At 48.9% G+C, this 22,014-nt stretch overlaps 1 protein-coding gene across 4 annotated transcripts in view; it reads left to right on the top strand.

The window, feature by feature from the left end:
* LOC134983963 (uncharacterized) overlaps nucleotides 1–22,014 on the top strand; it is a 129,133-nt gene that overhangs the window by 57,525 nt on the left and 49,594 nt on the right. For all 4 annotated transcript variants that reach the window (XM_063949600.1, XM_063949601.1, XM_063949602.1 and 1 more), the window contains one exon: nucleotides 7,679–7,732. In XM_063949600.1, the coding sequence (XP_063805670.1) occupies nucleotides 7,679–7,732 (54 nt within the window). The remainder of the gene's footprint in view (nucleotides 1–7,678; nucleotides 7,733–22,014) is intronic.

A 22,014-nucleotide genomic window follows, 5' to 3' on the forward strand; every position in this document is an offset into this window, starting at 1 on the left:
TTACACATTACGGCAGCCTGTGTCCCTTTTTTACACATAACGGCAGGTAGAGCACTTTACATCCCCCCTCTACCCTTAGGGTGTAATGTAGTGTAGCATAGTGTACTGTAGTGTAATGTAGTGTAGTATAGTGTACTGTAATGTAGTGTAGTATAGTGTACTGTAATGTAGTGTAATGTAGTGTAGTATAGTGTAATGTAGTGTAGTATAGTGTACTGTAATGTAGTGTAATGTAGTGCAGCCACTTACATGATTCCATCTTCCGCCGCTGCTGCAGGCTCCTGACCCGGTGCTCCATGTCTGTACACTGTGACTGCAGGCCAAGAGGAGCGGGGAAGGGGGGCGCTGGAGATCAGCACGGGGGCCAGCCAGGAGGGAAGTCAGACTGTCCAGCACAGGGGGGACCAAGACAGAGGGCCGGGGCTGAGAAAACAGGAGCGGCGGGGGGGCGCGCAGCACACAGAAGCTCCCGCTTGTCGGATCCTGCTAAGCGAGTAGCGGCTGTGAGCAGCGGGGACATGCGGCATAACGGAATGGAGGCAACTGGCTCCCTACCCGTCCGTCCCAGCCCACTCCCTACCGCTGTCCAATGATTGCCAGGGGTGTGCCTTCATGTAGCCTGAAGGCACAGCCCCTGTCAATGAGGCAACTGTGCTGGTGCCGCTGTCCCGTCATTTTTCAATGGGCTTTTCCAGCCCGTGACTTGGCTCCGCCCCCTGCCCGCCCCCCTCTTCAGACACTTTATCATTGTCACCGGGAGGCAGCGCTCCAGACACTTTAACATTGTCACCGGGAGGCAGCGAGAGCGCTGCCTCCCATACAGATTTAGATGCAGTGTCAGGTAAAAATGATTAAAATAATACAAAGTAGAATGTGATATTTGCATCTTCTTTATATTATTTTAATCATTATGACAGGGGAGGCACTGCCTCCCCTGACTGCACGTCCCTGAGTCAGACAATATAACAGCAGTAGCGCACATAAACCGCCAGGGCGGAACAAAGAGCAGAGCGGCAATGGCAGAGGCCACAAAAGTTCTGCGCTGGGCTGAAAGACATACAAGAGCTCTGTCAGCAATCTTCATTCCGGGAGTGGACAACTGGGAAGCAGACTTCCTCAGCAGACACGATGTCCATCCAGGTGAGTTGGGTCTTCATCAAGAGGTCTTTGCAGAAGGGACAAGTCTTTGGGGAATTCCTCAAATAGACATGATGGCGTCTCGCCTCAACTAGAAACTTCAGAGATATTGTTCCAGGTCGAGAGACCCTCAAGCAGTAGCAGTGGACGCTCTAGTGTTTCGGTCGGTGTACGTGTTTCCTCCGCTTCCACTCATTCCAAAAGTGATAAAGATCATAAGAAGCACAAAGGTTCAAGCGATCCTCATTGTTCCAGATTGGCCAAGGAGGGCTTGGTATCCAGATCTTCAGGAATTTTTCATAGAAGATCCCTGGCCTCTTCCTCTACGAGAGGATCTGTTACAGCAGGGGCTGTGCGTATACCATGACTTGCCGCGGCTACGTTTGACGGCTTTGCGGTTGAACGCCGGATCCTAGCCCGAAAGGGTATTCCAAGTGAAGTAATTCCCACACTTCTTCAGGCTAGAAAAGAAGTAACGGCAAAACATTATCACCGTATTTGGAGAAAATATGTGTCTTGGTGTGAATCCAAGAGGGCTCCTACGGAAGAATTTCAGCTGGGGCGTTTTCTCCATTTTCTGCAAGCAGGTGTGGATGCGGGCCTGAAGTTAGGCTCCATAAAAGTAAAAATTTCGGCCTTATTGATTTTCTTTCAAAAAGAATTGGCCTCCCTTCCAGAAGTTCAGACTTTCGTGAAGGGCGTTTTGCACATCCAACTTCCTTTTATGCCCCCAGTGGCACCGTGGATCTTAATGTGGTGTTGCAGTTCCTTCAATCTCATTGGTTTGAACCATTACAGAAGGTAGAGTTGAAATTTCTCACTTGGAAAGTGGTCATGTTATTGGCCTTAGCATCCGCAAGGCGGGTGTCTGAGTTGGCGGCTTTGTCTCACAAGAGTCCGTATTTAATCTTCTGTGAAGATAGAGCAGAGTTGAGGACTTGTCAACAATTTCTGCCGAAAGTGGTTTCATCGCTCCACATGAATCAGCCTATTGTGGTGCCGGTGACTACTGACGTTTTTACTGAATCAAAATCTCTCGATGTGGTCAGGGCTTTAAAGATTTATGTCACCAGAACGGCTCCATTTAGGAAAACGGAAGCTCTGTTTATCCTGTATGCTGCCAACAAGATTGGAACTCCTGCTTCAAAGCAGACTATTGCGCGCTGGATCTGCAATATGATTCAGCATGCTCATTCTACGGCTGGATTGCCGTTACCGAAATCAGTGAAGGCCCATTCTACCAGAAAAGTGGGTTCATCCTGGGCGGCTGCCCGAGGGGTCTCGGCATTACAACTCTGCCGAGCAGCTACGTGGTCGGGTTCAAACACTTTTGCGAAATTTTACAAGTTTGATACCCTGGCGGAGGAGGACCTCATGTTTGGTCAGTCGGTGCTGCAGAGTCATCCGCACTCTCTCGCACATTCTAGAGCTTTGGTATAAACCCCATGGTTCTTGAAGTGACCCCAGTATCCTCTAGGACGTATGAGAAAATAGGATTTTAATACCTACCGGTAAATCCTTTTCTCTTAGTCCGTAGAGGATGCTGGGCGCCCGTCCCAGTGCGGACTCTATCTGCAGTTCTTACTTGCTAAGTTTTGGTTATGTTACACACAGGTTGTGTTTCTGTTGTAGTCAGCCTGTTGCTGACATTGTTCATGCCGTTGACTGGATTTCTGTTAAATGCCATGTTGTACGGTGTGTTTGTGGTGTGAGCTGGTATGTATCCCACCTTAATTTAACAATAAATCCTTTCCTCGAAATGTCCGTCTTCCTGGACACAGTTCCTATAACTGGAGTCTGGAGGAGGGGCATAGAGGGAGGAGCCAGTTCACACCCATTCAAAGTCTTAAAGTGCCCATGTCTCCTGCGAATCCCGTCTATACCCCATGGTTCTTGAAGTGACCCCAGCATTCTCTACTGACTAAGAGAAAAGGATTTACCGGTAGGTATTAAAATCCTATTTTCTCTTATGTCCTCGAGGATACTGGGGTTCTATTTAGTACCATGGAGTATAGACGGGTCCACTAGGAGGCATGGGCACTTTAAGAATTTGATAGCGTGGGCTGGCTCCTCCCTCTATGCCCCTCCTACTAGACTCCGTTTAGAAAATGTGCCCGGAGGAGCCGGTCACGCTTAAGGAAGCTCCTGAAGAGTTTTCTGCATTTATTTTATATGTTTGTTATTTTCAGGCTGGGCTGGTTGACACCAGCCTGCCTACTTCGTGGGACTAGGGGGGGGGGGGGGGGCAACCTCTTGAAGGGTTAATGGTCCCGTTCCCCACTGACAGGACACTGAGCTCTTGATGGAACTATTCGCAAGCCCCACCACGGCGAGCGTACATTCCCGCAGCACGCCGCCACCCCTAACAAAGCCAGAAAAAAGAAGAGTGGTGAGTACTGAGCCGTTGTCCCGGTTAGCGGGTTGCCGGACATTATGGCGGCATGAGGGTACGGAGACGCACGGCTTCTAACCGGGGCGGACACAGTACACAGCTGCGTCTCAGTACATTGTACACAGTACCCACACTGGTAAAAACAGTCTTAAAAGGTTTTCTCTCCATTTTAAGCACCAGATTACTTCAGCCAGTATAAAAAAGCGGGAAGACCGTCCGCCATTGAGGGGGCGGGGCCTTCAATATGAGCGGATCCAGCAGCTCACCAGCGCCATTTTCCCTCTGCAGTGGACACAGACACTGACTGACAGGGACGCGCAGCTCCTCCGGAGTGACTCCAGTTTACCTCAGCGGTACCAGGGGGTCATAGCAGGAGGGGAAAGATTATCAGTGTACTAAATTTCCTATCAGGGTACTTAGTCTGCTACCCGACTAAGCTTGGCATTAGCAATAAGGGCGCGGTGGGGGCTGGCTCCAAATAACTCTGTGTCTCCCTGAAGGGCTCTTTGTGGGTTAATTGTGCTTAACCTTTTTCTGTGTGTGTGTGTGTGTGTGTGTGTGTGTGTGTGTGTGTGCTGTCACATTTACATTATGTCAGGCAAAGAGTGTGTTTCATGTACAGCAGAGTGTATTTCCTCTTCAGGGGGGCTCACTACTGGGTACTCAGGGCAGTGCACCTGCCCAGAATAGCGGGGCTGTACCGGAGTGGATTAATTCCATTAAAGGAATGATCTCCAATATTTCTACGAAATTGTCCCGCAATGAGAAAGAGACGCAATGCTTAAGACAGACTGTGGATGAGCTTATGAATAGAGACTCAGTCCCCAAAACAGCGTCTCAATCCCCTTCCATTTGTCCGCAAAAACAATCTCTGGCCCATATCCTGCAGTTTGACGCTGATGGGTCAGACATGGAGGAAGGGGAGGTGGACTCAGAAGGGGGGAAGATGCAGCTCTGTCACAGGCTCTTATAGAGGCTATCGGAGATGTTCTGCATATTCCTGATAAGGTGTCAGAGGAGTGCGAGGAATCATATTTTAATGTAAAAAGAAGTCCTCAGTCACTTTTCCTGTGTCAAAGGAATTGAATACCCTGTTTGAAGAACCGTGGGTTAATCCTGATAAGAAATTTCAAATCCCTAAAAGGTTGCTCTCATCTTTTCCTTTTCCTCTGGAGGATAGGAAAAAAAATGGGAATATCCACCGATAGTGGACGCATCAGTCTCTAGGCTGTCACGGAAAATTGTATTGCCTGTTCCTGGTGCAGCATCCATAAAAGATACGGCTGATCGTAGAATTGAGACTACACGCAAATCATTATACACAGCTGCTGGGGTGGCCCAGAGGCCCACTATAGCATGTGCGTGGATCACTACAGCCATTGCTAAATGGTCAGGTAACCTAATTGAAGGATTAGATTCCTTGTCTAGAGGGGAGATTGTTTTACTCCTGCAACATATACAGGACTCTGCAAACTTTATGGTGGAAGCTATAAAAGTGATAGGCTTGCGTAATGCACACACCACCGCTATGGCAGTGTCAGCACGCAGGGGCTTGTGGCTACGCCAGTGGACTGCTGATGCGGACTCTAGGAAAAACGTGGAAACCCTACCATTCACAGGAGAGGCCTTGTTTGGAGATGAACTAGACAAATGGTGGCCTCTTACGAGGCACTGCAGTATGGAAGGTTTCACGCACGACCCTTCCAGTTGGATCTGTTGGACAAATGGTCCGGATCGCATCTTTACATGCACCAGAGGATCCGTCTGTCGCCAAAATCTCCCTTCTGTGGTGGCTACAGACTTCTCACCTCATCAAGGTTCGGAATTCAGAACTGGATTGTGTTAACCACAGATGCAAGCCTCAGAGGTTGGGGAGCAGTTACCCAGGGGGTGCCGTTTCAAGAAAGATGGTCAAGTCAGGAGGTCATCCTGCCAGTCAACATTCTGGAACTAAGGGCCATATACAACGCCCTTCTGCAGGCCTCATATCTTCTTCAAGATCGGCCATTCAGGTCCAGTCGGACAATGTGACGGCAGTGACGTACATAAACCGACAGGGAGGAACGAAAAGCAGAGCAGCAATGTCAGAGGTGTCAAGAATTCTCCTCTGTGCAGAAAAAAATGCTTTGTCAGCGGTTTCATTCTGGGAGTAGACAACTGGGTAGCAGACTTCCTCAGCAGAAACGACCTGCACCCAGGGGAGTGGGGCCTTCACCCGGAAGTGTTCAGGTGCTTGACAAGTCAATGGGGTTATCCACAAATCAACATGGTGTCTTGTCTCAACAAGGAGCTCAAGCGGTATTGTTCCTGGTCGAGAGACCCACAGGCTGTGGCAGTAGACGCTCTGAGGACTCCATGGGTCTATAAGACGGTGTACGTGTTTCCTCCACTTCCTCTGATCCCAAGGATTCTAAAAGAATAAAAAGGGAAAAGGTTCATGCAATACTCATTGCTCTGGTCTGGCCAAGAAGGGCCTGGTACGCGGACCTTCTGGAGATGCTCGTCGAAGATCCGTGGCCTTTACCCCTTCGTGAGGATCTTCTGCCACAGGGCCCATTCGTCTATCAAGACTTAGCCCGGCTACGTTTGACGGCATGGAAGTTGAACGACTGATTCTAGCCAGAAGAGGGATCCCTGATAAGGTTATCCTGACTATGATCCAGCCGGCAAGGTGGTAACGTCTAAACATTACCACCGTATTTGGAAAAAATACGTCTCTTGGTGTGAGTGCAGAAATTATTCTGTGGTGGAATTTCATCTGGGACGTCTCCTGCTTTTTCAACATTCTGGAGTGAATGTGGGCCTACGTCTGGGCTCCATAAAAGTCCAGATTTCGGCCTTGTCCATTTTCTTTCAAAAACAATTGGCCTCTCTCCCTGAGGTCCAGACATTCTTGAAAGGTGTTCTGCACATCCAGCCTCCCTTTGTGCCTCCCACGGCACCTTGGGATCTCAATTTGGTGCTGCAGTTCCTCCAATCGGACTGGTTTGAACTGTTACAGGAGGTGGACGTAAAATATCTTACGTAGAACACTGTCACACTGTTGGCCTTGGCTTCAGCAAGACGTGTATCGGAGCTGGGGGCATTGTCTCACAAGAGCCCCTACTTAATTTTCCACGAGGACAGAGCTGAACTCAGAACTCGTCAGCAATTTCTTCCTAAAGTGGTGTCTGCGTTTCACATCAACCAACCTATTGTGGTTCCGGATGTCACAGACAACTCTGCTACTTCAAAGTCTTTGGATGTTGTGAGGGCTTTGAAGGTCTATGTAAAATGAACAGCTCGTCACAGAAAATCGGACTCGCTGTTTGTTCTTTATGAACCCATTAAAATTGGGTGTCCTGCTTCAAAGCAGTCCATTGCACGCTGGATAAGGCTCACTATCCAGCATGCTTATTCCACGGCAGGCTTGCCGGTTCCAAAATCTGTACAGGCCCACTCTACAAGGTCGGTGGGTTCTTCCTGGTCGACTGCCCGGGGTGTCTCGGCTTTACAGCTCTGCTGAGCAGCTACTTGGTCAGGTTCGAACACGTTTGCTAAGTTCTACAAGTTCGATATTTTGGCTTCTGAGGACCTTCAGTTTAGTCAATCAGTTCTGCAGGAACCTCAGCACTCTCCTTCCTGGTTTGAAGAGCTTTGGTACTTCCCCATGGTACTAAATGGACCCCAGTATCCTCTAGGACGTAAGAGAAAATAGGATTTTAATTACCTACCTGTAAATCCTTTTCTTGTAGTCCAGTGAGGATACTGGGCGCCCGCCCGGTGCTTCGTATTCCTGCATTGTTACTTGGTTAAGTATTGTTGGTTCAGCTGTTGCTGTTCCTGTTTGAAGTTGGGTTAGCATAGCTTTCCTTTGGTTTGTGTGTGCTGGTTCGGAATCTCACCACTATCCTTTATATCCTTCTCTCAAAGTATGTCAGTCTCCTCAGGCACAGTTTCCTAGACTGAGTCTGGTAGGAGGGGCATAGAGGGAGGAGCCAGCCCATACTATCAAATTCTTAAAGTACCCATGCTCCTAGTGGACCCCTCTATACATCATGGTCATAAATGGAACCCCAGTATCCTCTACGGACTACGAGAAAAGGATTTACCGATAGGTAATTAGAATCCTATTTTTGTGTAATTTTATTTTATTTTATTGTAAAACAGGTACAGAAGACATCAGTGAATCAAAACACAGATTACAACTTTTCGTGCCATCACGTATGTAACTAATTTTCAGTCCACCTAATATTATCTATTAAAAAATGATTTTCATAAAATTTATGATTTTGTGTTACAATTGAATTTTTGATACAGTACATACTGTATATGTATACATTACCATTATCCTTAGATAAACAAGCCTTACATAAAACAAAGAAGACCAGGCATCACATTGTTATGCCGTGCCAGGTCAATTTCGATTAACGTTGCGCAATAAAAATAAATACCCGCTTATTTTTAGAAATTGACTCATGCGAAACATTGCATTAAAAAATCTATAGCATTTGACCTGCCCAATTTTATCTACATTTGATAACCTAAAACAGATCAAGAAATTATTTTTAAATTAGTTTATACCGATAAATAGTCATCATTTTATTAGTTTTATTAGTTATTGGTTATGATGGGCTTTTATTGCATTTATTCTTATTACATCATTTCTCTTTCATCCACTAGGGGACACTGGAACAGTCTCATACAGTAGGGGTGTGAAGCTTGCAACCGGCGGTGCGGCACAATCTAAAAATTAGCATTGTCTGCACAGCCGGCTCCTCCCCCTTCACGCCCCTCATCCCTCAATTTGAAAAATTGTGCTGGAGGTACAGCACGTGGGAGCACTAAGCTCCTGACAAGGCTGATTACCATTGGAGAGACCATTGGAGATCCTCAGACAGAAACTCAGAGTTAGTACTGGTTTGTTTGTTGTTTTTTTTTTTTAAATAAGGACCCAGTTAGGTTTTTAATTTTTATTATTTAATCCCCTTGTCAGCAAGCCTGAGAAGTTACTCTCATATAACATGAGGTCACCACCAGCGATCAGAGTGAGTAGCGCGGGGCTGGAGCACCGGGGGGATATGAGTAAGCCGCCCACACTATACAGCCGCTGACTAGCGCTACGGCACTTATTGATAAGGCTAGTGAGTTTTAATAAACACTGTTTGTGAAGTGCCTAAAATGTTTCAGTGGGGGCCATTTTACTTATACCAAACTGGCACCATTCCAAGGGACAGGGATAAGCCCTCCCCCTCGTATAGATACAACAGCTCTCTCTGCTGGTAAAAGTATATATTTAGATATTGAGGATCTCCTAAACAGAATAATCTACTTTACTATTTATATTTTCAAAGGACTTCTATTACAAAGATCCTGAAGAAAATACACGGAAGCAAGCGGATACCAACTCGTAGCTACTCCTGCTTAGACAAGGAGGCTCCACCTGGGTGCAGTGCTCTGGCTAGGTCATGGGAAGACAACCTTGCAGATAGAATCTCCAAGGAGATGGCGGAATCACGCAGGCAGCAATCGGAATGGGCTGCGGGATTCTCAAAGACGATGGAGGAATTTCTCATCAGGTTAACACCGCCCGCACAAGTAGAAACGAATGTGCGCAAGGCAGTTAAAAGACCTCTTCCTATTGTATCGGAAACAGAGGAGGTAGAGGGTCTTCTCATTGATACAGAGGAAGGTGAGTTAATTGAATCTAACCTAGATGCCGATTTTCCGGAAGAGGACACGGCAATCTCGGGTCTTGATTCTTTAATTGACGCGGTAAAGGAGTTCTTCTACTTTAAAGTTTAAGAAGTAAAGGAGCCACAAGATTTCGAATTAATTGAATCCCAAAAACCGCGTTCAGCAGTGTTTCCCATTCCTAAATCCCTCCAATCTCAAATGGAGGAGGCTTGGAAACAACCTGACAAACGCTTTCAATTTCCGAAGAGGTTTCAAGTAACTTATCCCCTACCTAAGGGTGTAATGGACAAGTGGGAGACTCCGCCGGTAGTGGATGCTTCCCTAGGAAGGTTGTCGAAGAAGACAATCTTACCAATACCTAATGTAACGACCTTAAAGGATGCTTCGGAGCGTAAGGTTGACACAACGTTAAAGTCAATTTCTCTTACGTCCTAGAGGATGCTGGGGACTCCGTAAGGACCATGGGGTATAGACGGGCTCCGCAGGAGATATGGGCACTCTAAAGAAGTTAGAATGGGTGTGCACTGGCTCCTCCCTCTATGCCCTCTATGCCCCTCCTCCAGACCTCAGTTAGATCCTGTGCCCAGAGGAGACTAGATGCACTGCAGGGGAGCTCTCCTGAGTTTCTCTGAAAAATACTTTTTGTTAGGTTTTTTATTTTCAGGGAGCACTGCTGGCAACAGGCTCCCTGCATCGTGGGACTGAGGGGAGAGAAGCAGACCTACTTAAATGATAGGCTCTGCTTCTTAGGCTACTGGACACCATTAGCTCCAGAGGGTCGGAACGCAGGTCTCGCCCTCGCCGTTCGTCCGGAGCCGCGCCGCCGTCGTCCTCACAGAGCCGGAAGATAGAAGCCGGGTAAGTATTAAGAAGAAAGAAGACTTCAAAGGCGGCAGAAGACTTCAGATCTTCACTGAGGTAACGCGCAGCGGTAACGCTGCACGCCATTGCTCCCACACATACACACACAGCGGGCACTGTTAGGGTGCAGGGCGCATGGGGGGCAGCAATATTAACCTCAAGGGACACTGGCAAATAGATTAGATACTGCGGAGGCAGTATATTGAAAAAACCCCGCCAGTATAAATAATTTGAGCGGGACCGAAGCCCGCTGGTGAGGGGGCGGAACTTGATCCTCCAGCACTAACCAGCGCCATTTTCTCCACAGCACACTGCAGAGAAGCTGGCTCCCCGGACTCTCCCCTGCTGAACACGGTTACAGAGGGCAAAAAAGAGGGGGGGGGGGGGGCACATTTAATTGGCGCAGTGAGTGTATTTATTTTTCTCTAACGTCCTAGTGGATGCTGGGGACTCCGTAAGGACCATGGGGAATAGCGGCTCCGCAGGAGACTGGGCACAGCTAAGAAAGAATTAGGACTACCTGGTGTGCACTGGCTCCTCCCACTATGACCCCCCTCCAGACTTCAGTTAGAATCCTGTGCCCGGCCGAGCTGGATGCACACTAGGGGCTCTCCTGAGCTCCTAGAAAGAAAGTGTATGTTAGGTTTTTTATTTTACAGTGAGATCTGCTGGCAACAGACTCACTGCAGCGAGGGACTAAGGGGAGAAGAAGCGAACCTACCTAACTGGTGGTAGCTTGGGCTTCTTAGGCTACTGGACACCATTAGCTCCAGAGGGATCGACCGCATGGAACCGGCCATTGGTGTTCGGTCCCGGAGCCGCGCCGCCGGCCCCCTTACAGAGCCAGAAGCCAGAAGAATCCGGAAAATCGGCGGCAGAAGACATCAGTCTTCACCAAGGTAGCGCACAGCACTGCAGCTGTGCGCCATTGCTCCTCATACACACTTCACACTCCGGTCACTGAGGGTGCAGGGCGCTAGGGGGGGTGCCCTGAGAAGCAATAAATACACCTTGGCTGGCAAATATATCACAATATATAGCCCCAGAGGCTATATATGTGATAAATACCCCTGCCAGAATCCATAAAAAAGCGGGAGAAAAGTCTGCGAAAAAGGGGCGGAGCTATCTCCCTCTGCACACTGGCGCCATTTTTCCCTCACAGTTCCGCTGGAAGGAAGCTCCCTGACTCTCCCCTGCAGTCTACACTACAGAAAAGGGTAAAAAAGAGAGGGGGGGGGCACTAAATTTAGGCGCAAAATACATATATAGCAGCTATAGGGGATATAATTTAGTTAATCCCTGTATTATATAGCGCTCTGGTGTGTGCTGGCATACTCTCTCTCTGGCTCCCCAAAGGGCTTTGTGGAGTCCTGTCTTCTGTCAGAGCATTCCCTGTGTGTGTGCGGTGTGTCGGTACGGCTGTGTCGACATGTTTGATGAGGAGACTTATGTGGAGGAGGAGCAGGTGCCTATAAATGTGTTGTCACCCCCTGCGGGGCAGACACCGGAGTGGATGGACTTGTGGAAGGAATTACGCGAAAGTGTCGACTCCTTACATAAAAAATTTGACGACATGCCAAATGTGGGGCAGCCGGCTTCTCAGTCCGTGCCTGCCCAGACGTCTCAAAAGTCGTCAGGGGCTCTAAAACGCCCGCTACCTCAGGTGACAGACACAGATGTCGACACGGATACTGATACCAGTGTCGACGACGAAGAGACTAATGTAATGTCCAATAGGGCCATTCGTTATATGATTGAGGCAATGAAAAATGTTTTACACATTTCTGAGGTGACCCCAGGTACCACAAAAAAAAGGGTATTATGTTTGTGGAGAAAAAACTACCAGTAGTTTTTCCCCCTTCTGAAGAATTAAATGACGTGTGTGAACTAGCGTGGGCTTCCCCTGATAAAAAATTTGTAATTTCAAAAAAAATTACTAATGGCGTACCCTTTCCCGCCAGAGGATAGGTCACGTTGGGAAACACCCCCTAAGGTGGATAAAGCACTTACGCGCTTATCAAAAAAGGTGGCACTGCCGTCCCAAGATACGGCCGCCCTAACGGAACCTGCTGACAGAAAGCAGGAGGCTCTCCAAAAAGCTATATATACACACACTGGTATTATACTGAGACCACCTATTGCCTCAGCATGGATGTGCAGTGCGGCAGCTGCATGGTCAGACTCCCTGTCAGAGAACATTGACACCCTAGACAGGGACACTATATTGCTAAACGTAGAGCATATTAAAGACGCTGTCTTTTACATAAGAGATGCACAGAGGGATATTTGCCGGCTGGCATCAAAAATAAGTGCACTGTCCATTTGTGCCAGGAGAGGGTTATGGACCCGGCAGTGGACAGGGGATGCAGATTCCAAAAGGCACATGGAAGTTTTGCCTTATAAGGGTGAGGAGTTGTTCGGGGATGGTCTTTCAGACTTAGTTTCCACAGCAACAGCTGGGAAGTCAGCATTTTTGCCACATGTCCCCTCACAACCAAAGAGAGCACCGTATTATCAGGTGCAGTCCTTTCGCCCCCAAAAGAGCAGACGGGGTAGAGGCGCGTCCTTTCTGCCCAGAGGCAGAGGTAGGGGAAAAAAGCTGCAGCATACAGCCACTTCCCAGGAACAAAAGTCCTCCCCCGCTTCTTCTGCTAAGTCCGCCGCATGACGCTAGGGCTCAGCAGGCGGAGCCAGGTACGGTGGGGGGCCGTCTCAAAAACTTCAGCAATCAGTGGGCTCGCTCACAGGTAGATCCCTGGATCCTTCAAGTGGTATCTCAGGGGTACAGGCTGGAATTCGAGACATCCCCCCCCCCCGCCGTTTCCTCAAATCTGCCTTACCAACGACTCCTTCAGAAAGGGAGGCTGTGTTAGAGGCAATTCACAAGCTGTATTCCCAGCAGGTGATAGTCAAGGTGCCCCTACTTCAACAAGGACGGGGTTACTATTCCACAATGTTTGTGGTACCGAAACCGGACGGTTCGGTGAGACCCATTTTAAATTTGAAATCCTTGAACACATATTTTAAAAAAATTCAAGTTCAAGATGGAATCGCTCAGGGCGGTTATTGCAAGCCTGGAAGAGGGAGATTACATGGTATCTCTGGACATCAAGGATGCTTACCTGCATGTCCCCATTTACCATCCTCACCAGGAGTACCTCAGATTTGTGGTACAGGATTGTCATTACCAATTCCAGACGTTGCCATTCGGCCTGTCCACGGCACCGAGGGTATTTACCAAGGTAATGGCCGAAATGATGATTCTGGACACGGTCCAGAAAAAAGTGTTTCTCCCAGAGGAGAAAGCCGAGGAGCTGTCGTCTCTAGTGAGAGGCCTCCTGAAACCAAAACAGGTGTCGGTGCATCATTGCACGCGAGTCCTGGGAAAGATGGTAGCTTCCTACGAAGCGATTCCATTCGGCAGGTTCCATGCCAGAACTTTTCAGTGGGACCTGTTGGACCAATGGTCCGGATCGCATCTTCAAATGCATCGGTTGATAACCCTGTCTCCAAGGACCAGGGTGTCTCTGCTGTGGTGGCTGCAGAGTGCTCATCTCGGAGAGGGCCGCAGATTCGGCATACAGGACTGGGTCCTGGTGACCACGGATGCCAGCCTTCGGGGCTGGGGGGCAGTCACTCAGGGAAGAAACTTCCAAGGACTTTGGTCGAGTCAGGAGACTTCCCTACACATAAATGTTCTGGAACTGAGGGCCATTTACAATGCCCTAAGTCAAGCAAAGACCCTGCTTCAAAACCGGCTGGTTCTGATCCAGTCAGACAACATCACGGCGGTCGCCCATGTAAATCGACAGGGCGGCACAAGAAGCAGGGCGGCGATGGCAGAAGCCACAAGGATTCTCCGTTGGGCGGAAAATCACGTGTTAGCACTGTCAGCAGTGTTCATTCCGGGAGTAGACAACTGGGAAGCAGACTTCCTCAGCAGGCACGACCTCCACCCGGGAGAGTGGGGACTTCATCCAGAAGTCTTCCAACTGATTGTAAACCGTTGGGAAAGGCCACAGGTGGACATGATGGCGTCCCGCTTAAACAAAAAGCTGGAAAAATATTGCGCCAGGTCAAGAGACCCTCAGGCGATAGCTGTGGACGCTCTAGTGACACCGTGGGTGTACCGGTCGGTTTATGTGTTCCCTCCTCTTCCTCTCATACCCAAGGTACTGAGGATAATAAGGAGAAGAGGCGTAAGAACTATACTCATTGTTCCGGATTGGCCAAGAAGAGCTTGGTACCCGGAACTTCAAGAAATGATCTCAGAGGACCCATGGCCTCTGCCGCTCAGACAGGACCTGCTGCTGCAGGGGCCCTGTCTGTTCCAAGACTTACCGCGGCTGCGTTTGACGGCATGGCGGTTGAACGCCGGATCCTAAAAGAAAAGGGTATTCCGGAGGAAGTCATTCGTACGCTTATTAAAGCTAGGAAAGATGTAACCGTACAACATTATCACCGCATATGGCGAAAATATGTTGCGTGGTGTGAGGCCAGGAAGGCCCCAACGGAGGAATTCCAGTTAGGTCGATTTCTGCACTTCCTACAGTCAGGGGTGACTATGGGCCTAAAATTGGGTTCCATTAAGGTCCAGATTTCGGCTCTGTCGATTTTCTTCCAAAAAGAACTGGCTTCACTGCCTGAAGTTCAGACATTTGTCAAGGGAGTGCTGCATATTCAGCCTCCTTTTGTGCCCCCAGTGGCACCGTGGGACCTCAACGTGGTGTTGGGTTTCCTAAAGTCACATTGGTTTGAGCCACTCAAAACCGTGGATTTAAAATATCTCACGTGGAAAGTGGTCATGCTTTTGGCCTTGGCTTCGGCAAGGCGGGTGTCAGAAATGGCGGCTTTGTCATGTAAAAGCCCCTATTTGATTTTCCATATGGATAGGGCAGAATTGAGGACTCGTCCCCAATTTCTTCCTAAGGTGGTATCAGCTTTTCACTTGAACCAACCTATCGTGGTGCCTGCGGCTACTAGGGACTTGGAGTACTCCAAGTTACTGGACGTAGTCAGGGCCTTGAAAATTTATGTTTCCAGGACGGCTGGAGTCAGGAAGACTGACTCGCTATTTATCCTGTATGCACCAAACAAGATGGGTGCTCCTGCTTCAAAGCAGACTATTGCTTGCTGGATTTGTAGCACAATTCAGCTTGCGCATTCTGTGGCTGGCCTGCCACAGCCTAAATCTGTAAAAGCCCATTCCACGAGGAAAGTGGGCTCTTCTTGGGCGGCTGCCCGAGGGGTCTCGGCTTTACAACTTTGCCGAGCTGCTACTTGGTCAGGGGCAAACACGTTTGCAAAATTCTACAAATTTGATACCCTGGCTGAGGAGGACCTTGAGTTCTCTCATTCGGTGCTGCAGAGTCATCCGCACTCTCCCGCCCGTTTGGGAGCTTTGGTATAATCCCCATGGTCCTTACGGAGTCCCCAGCATCCACTAGGACGTTAGAGAAAATAAGATTTAACTCACCGGTAAATCTATTTCTCGTAGTCCGTAGTGGATGCTGGGCGCCCGTCCCAAGTGCGGACTGTCTGCAATACTTGTATATAGTTATTGTTCACTAAAAGGGTTATTGTTGAGCCATCTGTTGAGAGGCTCTGTTATGTTCATACTGTTAACTGGGTATAATATCACGAGTTATACGGTGTGATTGGTGTGGCTGGTATGAGTCTTACCCGGGATTCAAAATCCTTTCCTTATTGCGTCAGCTCTTCCGGGCACAGTATCCTTACTGAAGTCTGGAGGGGGGTCATAGTGGGAGGAGCCAGTGCACACCAGGTAGTCCTAATTCTTTCTTAGCTGTGCCCAGTCTCCTGCGGAGCCGCTTTTCCCCATGGTCCTTACGGAGTCCCCAGCATCCACTACGGACTACGAGAAATAGATTTACCGGTGAGTAAAATCTTATTATATTTATATGAAATCGCTGTAATAACTGGGATTTTATTCCGGTGTCCGGTGGCGCTGGGTGTGTGCTGGCATACTTTCTCTCTGTCTCTCCAAAGGGCCTTATTGGGGGACTGTCTCCATATAGATATATCCCTGATTGTGTGGGGGTGTCAGTACGTGTGTGTCGGCATGTCTGAAGCGGAAGGCTCATCTAAGGAGGAGGTAGAGCAGATGATTGTGGTGTCTCCGTCGGCAATGCCGACACCTGATTGGTTGGATATGTGGAATATTTTAAATGCAAATGTGTCTTTATTACATAAGAGATTGGACAAAGCAGAGTCCATGGATAAAACAGGGAGTCAATCCATGGCTTTGACTGTGTCACAGGGCCCGTCAGGGTCTTAGAAACGTCCCCTGTCCCACGTAACAGACACCGGTACCGACACGGATTCTGACTCCGGTGTCGACTACGATGATGCGAGGTTATACCCAAGGGTGGCCAAAAGTATTCATTATATGATTATTGCAATAAAAGATGTTTTGCATATCACAGATGACCCCTCTGTCCCTGACACGAGGGTATGCATGTTTAAGGAAAAGAAACCTGAGGTAACCTTTCCCCCATCTCATGAGCTGAACGCGTTATTTGAAAAGGCTTGGGAAACTCCAGACAAGAAACTGCAGATTCCCAAGAGAATTCTTATGGCGTACCCTTTTCCCGCGCAGGACAGGGTACGGTGGGAATCCTCGCCCAGGGTAGACAAGGCTTTAACGCGCTTGTCCAAAAAGGTGGCGCTACCATCTCCAGACACGGCAGCCCTCAAGGATCCTGCTGACCGCAGACAGGAAACTACCTTAAAATCAATTTATACACATACGGGTGCCTTGCTCAGACCGGCAGTAGCGTCGGCATGGGTTTGTAGCAGCGTGGGCAGATAACTTGTCAGCTGACATTGACACGCTTGATAGGGATAGCATTTTATTGACCTTGGGTCACATTAAAGACACAGCATTATATATGAGAGACGCTGCGAGAGACGTTGGGCTGTTAGGTTCACGAGCCAACGCCATGGCTATTTCTGCTAGGCGCGCCCTGTGGACCCGCCAATGGACGGGTGATGCCGACTCGAAGAGACATATGGAAACTTTGCCTTACAAGGGTGAGGTTTTATTTGGGGAGGGTCTCGCGGACCTGATTTCCACAGCTACCGCGGGTAAATCTTCTTTTTTGCCTTATGTTCCCCCACAGCAAAAGAAAACACCACAATATCAGATGCAGTCCTTTCGGTCACAGTCCAGAAGAGGTCGGGGCTCTTCCTTCCTCGCCAGAGGTAAGGGTAGAGGGAAAAGAATGCCGGCTACGGCTAGTTCCTAGGAACAGAAGTCCTCCCCGGCTTCTACTAAATCCACCGCATGACGCTGGGGCTCCACTGAGGGAGTCTGCACCGGTGGGGGCACGTCTTCGACTCTTCAGCCAGGTTTGGGTTCTGTCAGACGTGGATCCTTAGGCGATGGAAATTGTATCCCAAGGCTACAAACTGGAATTCGAAGAGGTGCCTCCTCGCCGATTTTTCAAGTCGGCTTTGCCAGCTTCTCCCCCAGAGAGGGAAATAGTATTGGCTGCAATTCAAAACCTGTGTCAACAGCAAGTGATTATCCAGGTTCCCCTAGTCAACAGGAGAAAGGGTACTTTCCCCTGTTTGTGGTCCCGAAGCCGGATGGCTCGGTCAGACACATTCTGAATCTAAAATCCCTGAACCTGTACTTGAAAAAGTTCAAGTTCAAGATGGAATCGCTCCGGGCAGTGATCTCCAGCCTGGAAGGGGGGGATTATATGGTGTCACTAGACATAAAGGATGCGTACCTTCACGTCCCCATATATCCTCCTCATAAGGCCTACCTGAGATTCGCTGTACAGGACTGTTATTACCAGTTTCAGATGTTGCCGTTTGGACTTTCCACGGCCCCGAGGATTTTCACCAAGGTGATGGCGGAAATGATGGTGCTCCTGCGCAGGCAGGGAGTCACAATTATCCCGTACTTGGACGATCTCCTGATAAAAGCGAGATCGAGAGATCAATTGCTGAAAAGCGTGTCGCTCTCCCTGAGAGTGCTGCAGCAGCACGGTTGGATTCTGAATCTACCAAAGTCACAATTGATTCCAACGACTCGGCTATCATTCTTAGACATGATTCTGGACACGGAACAGAAGAGGGTTTTTCTCCTGATGGAAAAAGCCCAGGAACTCCAGAACATGGTCAGAGGCCTGCTAAAACCAAAAAGAGTGTCAGTTCATCAATGCACTCGAGTTCTGGGAAAAATGGTGGCGGCCTACGAGGCCATCCCCTTCGGCAGGTTCCATGCGAGGACATTTCAGTGGGACCTTCTGGACAAGTGGTCCGGGTCCCATCTTCAAATTCATCAGAAAATAAGCCTGTCCCCCAGGGCCAGGGTGTCTCTCCTGTGGTGGCTGCAGAGTGCTCACCTTCTAGAGGGTCGCAGGTTCGGCATTCAAGACTGGGTTCTGGTGACCACGGACGCGAGCCTCCGAGGATGGGGAGCAGTCACACAAGGAAGAAATTTTCAGGGACTATGGTCAAGCCAGGAGGCTTGTCTACACATCAACATACTGGAATTAAGGGCCATATACAACGGCCTACGACAAGCAGAGAATCTTCTTCGCGGCCTACCGGTTCTGATTCAATCAGACAACGTCACAGCCGTGGCTCATGTAAACCGCCAAGCCGGGACAAGGAGCAGAGTGGCAATGGCGGAAGCCACCAGGATTCTTCGCTGGGCGGAAAATCACGTAAGCGCTCTGTCAGCAGTCTTCATTCCGGGAGTGGACAACTGGGAAGCAGACTTCCTCAGCAGACACGATCTCCATCCAGGAGAGTGGGGACTTCATCAAGAAGTTTTTGCAGAGATAACAAGTCTTTGGGGACTTCCTCAAATAGACATGATGGCGTCACGCCTCAACAAGAAGCTTCGGAGGTATTGTGCCAGGTCAAGGGACCCTCAGGCAGTAGCAGTAGACGCCCTGGTGACACCATGGGTGTTTCAGTCGGTCTATGTGTTCCCTCCTCTTCCTCTCATCTCAAAGATATTGAGATTCATAAGACGAAAAAGAGTGCAGACAATACTCATTGTTCCAGATTGGCCTCGAAGGGCCTGGTATTCAGATCTTCAGGAGATGCTCACAGAAGATCCATGGCCTCTTCCTCTCAGGGAGGACCTGTTGCAGCAGGGGCCCTGCGTGTTCCAAGACTTACCGCGGTTACGTTTGACGGCATGGCGGTTGAACACCGAATCCTAGCTGGGAAAGGTATTCCGGAGGAAGTCATCCCTACTCTGATAAAGGCTAGGAAGGAGGTGACGGCAAAACGTTATCACCGTATCTGGAGGAAGTATGTATCTTGGTGTGAAGCCAAGAATGCTCCTACGGAAGATTTCCACCTGGGCCGTTTTCTCCACTTTCTACAGACAGGAGTGGATATGGGCCTAAAGTTAGGCTCCATTAAGGTACAGATTTCGGCCCTGTCTATTTTCTTTCAGAAGGAATTGGCTTCTCTCCCAGAAGTCCAGACTTTTGTAAAGGGAGTGCTGCACATCCAGCCTCCTTTTGTGCCCCCAGTGGCACCATGGGACCTTAACGTGGTGTTACGGTTCCTAAAATCTCACTGGTTTGAACCTCTTCAAACGGTGGAATAAAAATTTCTCACTTGGACCGAATTGGCGGCTTTGTCTCACAAAAGCCCTTATCTGATTTTCCATGTGGATAGAGCAGAGTTGAGGACTCGTCCTCAATTTTTGCCTAAGGTGGTTTCATATGAACCAACATATTGTGCTGCCTGTGGCTACGGGTGACTTGGAGGACTCCAAGTCCCTTGATGTAGTCAGGGCCTTAAAAATGTATGTAGCCAGGACGGCTCGGGTTAGGAAAACAGAAGCACTGTTTGTCCTGTATGCAGCCAACAAGGTTGGCGCTCCTGCTTCGAAGCAGACTATTGCTCACTGGATCTGTAACACGATTCAGCAGGCTCATTCTACGGCTGGATTGCCGATAGTTTAATACCCTGGCTGATGAGGACCTCATGTTTGCTTAATCGGTGCTGGATTGCAGTTTCCAAATTCGGTAAAGGCCCATTCCACTAGGAAGGTGGGCTCTTCTTGGGCGGCTGCCCGAGGCGTCTCGGCATTACAGCTTTGCCGAGCAGCTACTTGGTCGGGTTCAAACACTTTTACTAAATTCTACAAGTTTGATACCCTGGCCGATGAGGACCTCGCATTTGCTCAGTCGGTGCTGCAGAGTCATCCGCACTCTACCGCCCGGTCTGGAGCTTTGGTATAATCCCCATGGTCCTTACGGAGTCCCCAGCATCCTCTAGGACGTAAGAGAAAATAAGATTTTAAACCTACCGGTAAATCTTTTTCTCCTAGTCCATAGAGGATGCTGGGCGCCCGTCCCAGTGCGGACATATTTCTGCAAGGCTTGTATATAGTTGTTGCTTACATAAGGGTTATGTTTCAGTTAAGATCAGTCTTTGGCTGATGCTGTTTTGTTCATACTGTTAACTGGTTGCGTATATTCCATGTTATACGGTGTGGATGGTGTGGGCTGGTATGAATCTTGCCCTTAGATTAACAAAAATCCTTTCCTCGTACTGTCCGTCTCCTCTGGGCACAGTTTCTCTAACTGAGGTCTGGAGGAGGGGCATAGAGGGAGGAGCCAGTGCACACCCATTCCAAAGTCTTTAGAGTGCCCATGTCTCCTGCGGAGCCTGTCTATACCCCATGGTCCTTACGGAGTCCCCAGCATCCTCTACGGACTAGGAGAAAAATATTTACCGGTAGGTTTAAAATCTTATTTTTTTGTAGCAGCAGGTGCAGCACAGAGACCTGCGATCATATGTGCCTGGGTCAATAAGGCCATGAGAGCATGGTCTGGATGTATTGTACAGGCTATTGAGGAGGAAAATAGCTTGGAAGAGATTACCCAGCTGGCGGAACACATTCGAGAATCAGCTTCATACTTGTGTCAAGCCTCAAAGGATATTAGCAGGATAGCATCGCGCATCGGCCATGTCGGCTAGCCGGATTTTATGGCTCAGGGAATGGCAAAGAGACTCTGACACCAAGAAGGCGGTAGTATCCATCCCCTTTGGGGGTGAGATGCTTTTTGGTCCAGAGTTGGACAAGTGGATTTCGCAAACTACAGCAGGGAAGTCAACATTTCTACCTACGACTTATACGAGAGCCACCCCACAGGTTAGGAGAGGTTATTCGGGACCAGCGTTTAATTCTTTAGATGGCAGTCCTTTCAAGCCCGAGGAAGAGGTTTCGGTGCACAAGCACGTGGAGGCAGAGGTAGAGACTGCTCACAGGCATAAACAGGGATAAACCTGCTGACAAATCCGTGGCATGGCGGCCTCCCAGCTCACCTGGGGTCCCCCCTTGGTGGGTGCACGTCTGGAGGGTTTTCGGGACATCTGAGCCAAAACCTCACCAGAACTTTGGATAAACAACATAATCTCCCAGGGTTACAAAATGGATTTTCAGCAGAGGCCTCACAGTCAGTTTTTTTACAACGGGATTGCCTTGGTGCCCTCAGAAAGCAAGAGCACTACTGACAGCAATTCAAAAATTGCTACGGTCAGAGGTCATTATTCCAGTTCCGGCCCTCAGAGAGGAACGGGTCTCTGTTCCAATCTTTTTGTCGTGCCAAAACCAGACGGGACGGTCAGACCGATACTAAATTTAAAAGTTTTAAAACAGTTTCTAAGGGTCTACAAATTCAAGATGGAATCAATCCAGTCGGTCATTGCAGGCTTAGAACAAGGCGAGTTCATGGTATCCATGGACATAAAGGATGCATATCTGCATATCCCAATCTGGGCCCTTCACCAGGCTTACTTAAGGTTCGCACTGGTGGCGGATCACTACCTATTCAGGGCCTTGCCGTTCGGTCTATCATCAGCCTCATGAATCTTTACGAAGATCATGGCAATCATGGTTGCAGGATTGAGACTGTTGGGGGTCACGATTATACCTTATC

The sequence above is a fragment of the Pseudophryne corroboree genome, assembly GCF_028390025.1.
Source record: "Pseudophryne corroboree isolate aPseCor3 chromosome 3 unlocalized genomic scaffold, aPseCor3.hap2 SUPER_3_unloc_3, whole genome shotgun sequence".
NCBI lineage: Eukaryota > Metazoa > Chordata > Amphibia > Anura > Myobatrachidae > Pseudophryne > Pseudophryne corroboree.